The sequence below is a fragment of the Myxocyprinus asiaticus genome, chromosome 6 (genome assembly GCF_019703515.2).
Source record: "Myxocyprinus asiaticus isolate MX2 ecotype Aquarium Trade chromosome 6, UBuf_Myxa_2, whole genome shotgun sequence".
Taxonomy (NCBI): domain Eukaryota; kingdom Metazoa; phylum Chordata; class Actinopteri; order Cypriniformes; family Catostomidae; genus Myxocyprinus; species Myxocyprinus asiaticus.
This window is the reverse complement of record NC_059349.1, coordinates 50,901,886-50,907,118: the sequence shown is the minus strand read 5'-3', so window position 1 is coordinate 50,907,118 and position 5,233 is coordinate 50,901,886. Positions and strand designations below refer to the sequence as shown.

The following is a 5,233-nucleotide window of genomic DNA, read 5'->3' as shown; positions in this document are numbered from 1 at the left end:
TCCTGTTGTTTGTGTTTATTAGGTCATGTGTTTTTGAGTGTCAAAGTATTTCTATTGTGGGAAACAGTTTGCCAGAGTTTCGGTTAAATGAATTGATTTTGAGAGATGTATGAAGTGTTGCTATGGTTGTAGGGTGTATATATATATATATATATATATATATATATATGAATATAGAATAAAAGCACAGTTGCACATGTGTAACCATGTTGACCTCAACAGGAAGAATATAGAAAGAGAACCTACAGGATGAGGGGTGACTTTCATAAAATGTTAGGAGAGCTTTGAAACCTTATTAAAAAAAAAAAGGCATCATTTTAAAATGTGCATCGTCCTGTGACAGCAGTTTCTTTTAAATTACGTATTTATACTTCTGTTCTTCTTAACTTTATATTCTAAACTGTTTAAAGTATTGAATTATGGTCTCAGGACCTGTGGTTTTAAATAAAATAAAATGGTGTAAAGAACATTCTAATGATAATCTCGGATTACTTACAAAGTGAAAATGTAGCTGTTTTAAAAATTAATGACAGGTTAAAATGTCTCAGTGTTCTCTATTTGTTCCTGAAGTGGAAAAAATTCCATTCTTGTATCATATTCACTGTGAATAAAGCTTGTTTATTTTAGTAGAATGCTGTCACGTGTCCATCAACAAAAGAGGGCACACACAAGACTTTTAAACCAGTCAGATTTATTCATAGACACACATTATATAACACAATATATAAAAGGATTTTAAATAGACACTTGATATTTTACCTTGAGGTCATCAAATGTGTATTAACTAAATAGCATAGATTGTTTCAGCACTGCCCGGGAGAAAGAATAAGCATTTAATCAGTTACAATGAAGTTAAAGGGAACTGCACACAAACGCCGTATAGTTGGCATTTAGCAAAATACTGCTGAAAAGATGTTCTTGCAATTATATGAGACAGTTTTGGCCAGTAGAAATCCAATGAAAGCATTGTGATCCTGTTTTTCAGATAAGGTCTAGTTTTTGGCTGAAATTTTTGGCAAAAGTTCAGTCAATAAAAAATTTATGCAAATGCAAGATAAAATTCTTTAAGGGACAGTTAAGGGAAAGAAAACTCTATAAAAATACAATACAAAAATAAAATTCTATATTATTTACTCACCTTCATGTCGTTCCAAACCCATGGTTTTCTGATGCCATGTGATAGCTTTTTGTTATTACAATACATACAGTTAAACAAAAACATTTTATTTTACAAAACCTCAAATAGTAATTATTACTTTAGCAAACATCCTTAATAACATGTATACTGGAGTAATGTGGATTCTGGAATATAAAGTGTTACCTATTGATAACGGAGGGGGAAAAAAACTATAAATAAACCAAATTTCACTCTTTTTTTTTTTTTAATCCAACAAAATAACAGAAACATAATGGAACAAAGATGCTTTTTTTATTTATTTATTAACATGGTAGGTATAACCAACAAATACAAAATATACCTAGAAAACAAAATTATATGTGCAACATTCATAAGCTGTACACACAATAAAAGTCACTGATGCCAGTCATGTGAAAATAATTGGATTAAATAATCACTGATTAAAGCAGATTATATATATATATACAGTATATATATATATATATATATATGAGAGCTCTAGGCTTCACAAGTGGTGCAGAATTATTTATTCCTTTTTAAGAAAAAAAATATGGTTCAGTAGCTTCAATTTAATTGCATACAATAAATATCAGGCAACAGAATTTTCTGTCAATGTGAATGTTTCTGTGAAACTCAAATTTGGGAAGCTTTGGTCTTGAAATAAATCCTGTAATCTGTTCATTTTTAATTCACTTGTTAAAATATGCATTAGTTTGTTTAAAGTTGGTTTTTCGATTCAGTAGTAAACATTTATTAGACAGAATTTGGTGTTATATCCTTAATGTAGGGTAGTTGATGCATAACAGCATAAAATCAATATTTTAGATTAAAATTGTTATATTATCTATAAAGGGAAAATGTATATTTTAGGTGCTGTGACTGGTCACCATTTAAAATCATCTTTTGACTTCACTAGTTCATTTTAAATGCTCTTGCAGTGTCACAAATACATTGTTAAAAGTGCAAATATTCCACGAAGTCTCAGTTAATGAGGTCATAAAAGCTGCATGCATAATAATTATAAAAGATTTAGCAAAATGCTGTTTAAAATAGTTTTAGATTGAGTATAGTGTCACACCACAGGACATGTCAACAACTCACTTGCATGGCACAGAACAACATAATAATAATCAATAACATGGCTCAGTTATGTTGAACAAAATGGTAGTGACATTTGGAAATACGAGCAAAAGTGTACAAATACGCCATGATCTTATTCACATTCAATGTGTAAATCCAGTATATAAGATCAGCCCAGCGATGGGGGCCGATTTATTTTAAGGCCGTCTGGTTTTCTGCAACTACACCCGAGTCAAAGAGAGTCTATGTTCCACATAGAGAGAAATTATTCATATTCTGTGAATAAAGTCCATAAAAATGTCTTGCAGCATTAGCAACTCGCAGTAGGCAGCAAATCTGTGTTGTGCAGGATATAAGTGAATATTGTCAATAAAAATTAGGACACCATTTCTCATGAACAATAGAACAGGTGAAGTAAGATAAAAATAGACTTATTTTAAACAGGCTTAAACTCAGTTTGCATGATATTCACCCTAAATAGTGTGCAAGGATTGGAGTTGAACTATGAATATAGTATGCTAAAAATGCCTGGAGAGTATACTGTTGTCGGTGGATTTCTAAAATGTGCATCCATGCATGCTTTTGGATTGTCCTCCTTTTTGATAAGAGGAAAAATGCCGAGCACATCAAGGCAGACACTGTGTAGTTTTTAAAGGCACAGATACTTTTAGTGCAAAGTAGAAATATGGGAATTATTGCAATAAAGCCACTGTGTGACATTATACAAAGATGTGATATGAAGATATAAGAACGGAATCAAATCTGATTGCAGGTCTGGCTCCACATGGGGCCAGACGGGGCCTGGCCCACCCAATCACGAGCTTGGCCCCCGGCCCACAACAGCTATTTTAATTGGAGTAAAACTGAGTTCAGATTCAACTTATGCAGTTGTTGGCTGTCAATAACAGCTCAAAGTAGTTAGTAGGTAATGAGTCATCGTGACTTTGTTAAGTATCGGCACTAAATGGAGTCACATGATCTTTTAATCTTTACAACTTTAATACGCTAAACATCACATTATCCGCTTTAAAATACATAGATGCAAATTAAACCACTGGAGACCGGACATCGAAAACTGGCTTCTGTTATTAAGCATAAAACACTTCCGCTTTCAGGAGAAAAATGGAAATTGTTGTGATTGTTGTGATTATAATGCAACGAGCAGCTTTTTTTACTTTTTAGTTATACAAATTTTCTAGAGTTTTACAGAAACCTGTGACGCACAGGACTTAAATACATGTGCGCTGGTTAGCTAGTGCTACTCATTACAATCATTACACCATGTTTAAATTGAGAGCGAGCGACGCAACAAAACTAGAATGGCATCCCAAGCTTGCAGCGTGGACATGGAGTTAAAGGTGCTGTAAGCGATTTTAGCCATTCTACTTCCACCAGACTGAGCCATTGAATTAGTCACGCCCCTCTTTCCAAATCCCGCACTCCAAAGATAATAAATTAGCTTTATTGAGACTGACATTGTGCAGAAACGGTTGTTAAAAACAACAGCAGTAAAATAGCGCCCTCAACTGACAACTGTTATGAGCAACATGGAATAAAAATGGCATTAAGCCTCAATTATTTGCTGCAACTACAATACTATGAGAATGCACAAAATTATTGACAGGTCGAAAGCGTCAGAGACCGCAGCCCGCAGAAAATTTTTTGTTTGCTGTTTATAGAATCTAGAGCTGTCACAAAGACCAGTGAGATATCTCACGACACTTACTTATTTCATTAATATCTTTCAGGGAGTAGGACAATTTTTTGCATACCTTTCCATGAAAAAAATCGCTTACAGTACCTTTAAGATGTTAGCAAATAAAAATCAAAAAATCCCATCAAATTATAGTACTGAAAAAAAAAAAACAAGTCATGCTATGCAGTTTGTATACAAATGCTTGCAGATGTATGTAGATATAATTAGTTTATGGTTATAAAATGTTAGAAATTCTCTAAACCTACCGCCACAGGATAATAACATTATATCTTTATAAAAACAGATTTTAAAGTCACTGTAATTCAGTTTTTAAAAACGTATATAAAACGTAGGTAAAATATCTCTTTGACAATGTAAGACTTTTTTTTGGCACAATTTCAGTGTTCAAACTTCTGGATTTTTTTTTTTTTTTTTAACAATCAGGGGACCAACCAACCCTTGTCTTCTGACAACTAAGAAAAGCCCTTTTTTCTCCATGTTGAAAAAATTTCGAACAGCAGAAGTTCGGCCAGTCAGTAAATGTCAAACGATGGTTTTGAGGTTGCCATGGAAACAACCAGTTCCCTTTGAGGGAAGTGTCTTGGTGCTATCATAAAACAAAGTCTTTCATTGTTCATTAGATTCGATCTATGCACGCGGCATATATGAGTATGCATAAAATGTTATAAACATGGTCAGCCATCTATAGAGTAGTATAAAATTTTCAGTGTTAGTCTGTGCATTCTGTCCTGTGGAAGAGAGTATAGATGATGCCAGTGTAGGTGAGGGCAGCAGCGGTGTGTTTGGCTATCGGTACGAGATGTGGTGTCGAGGATGCAGCATCCAGTGGTTCTGTGTGTGAGAGCGGTCACACTGGGTCAAAGGTCAAATGTCAGGCTCATACAGGCCTGCTGTAAGTGTAATGGTTGTTTCTGTCTGCGTCTGTGATCTGAATGCTGGGTTTGCGCTCCATGTCTTCGTTTTCTGCATTTTCAACATCCTGGCAGCGAGGGGGACGCTCTTTGAAGAAGTCGGAAATGTATCGCACCTGTGACGGACAAAGAGGAGAAAGTTTTGATGCAAATAAAATGAAGATGCCACAAATATATCTGAATATAAGACTGGATCTGTACTCATCTGTATGAACAGGTCATATTTCACCCCAAAGGAAAAAATATATAACATGAAAATATTGGATGTTATAAATATATATAATTATTAGGGCTGTCGATTTAAAAATATTAACACAAGCAATCATGTCCCCGGATGGTAATAAGGAATATTCCTTCCATATAAGCAACTGAAGCACCTGTTTTCTC

General features: G+C 34.1%; 1 protein-coding gene across 1 annotated transcript in view; it reads right to left on the bottom strand.

Moving 5' to 3' along the window:
• Nucleotides 1-1,412: 1,412 nt before the first annotated feature.
• LOC127442160 (phospholipid phosphatase 2-like) overlaps nucleotides 1,413-5,233 on the bottom strand; it is a 41,590-nt gene continuing 37,769 nt past the window's right edge. Inside the window, exon 6 of the mRNA XM_051700002.1 lies at nucleotides 1,413-4,962. Coding sequence (XP_051555962.1) covers nucleotides 4,813-4,962 — 150 coding nt within the window. The 3' untranslated portion in view covers nucleotides 1,413-4,812. The remainder of the gene's footprint in view (nucleotides 4,963-5,233) is intronic.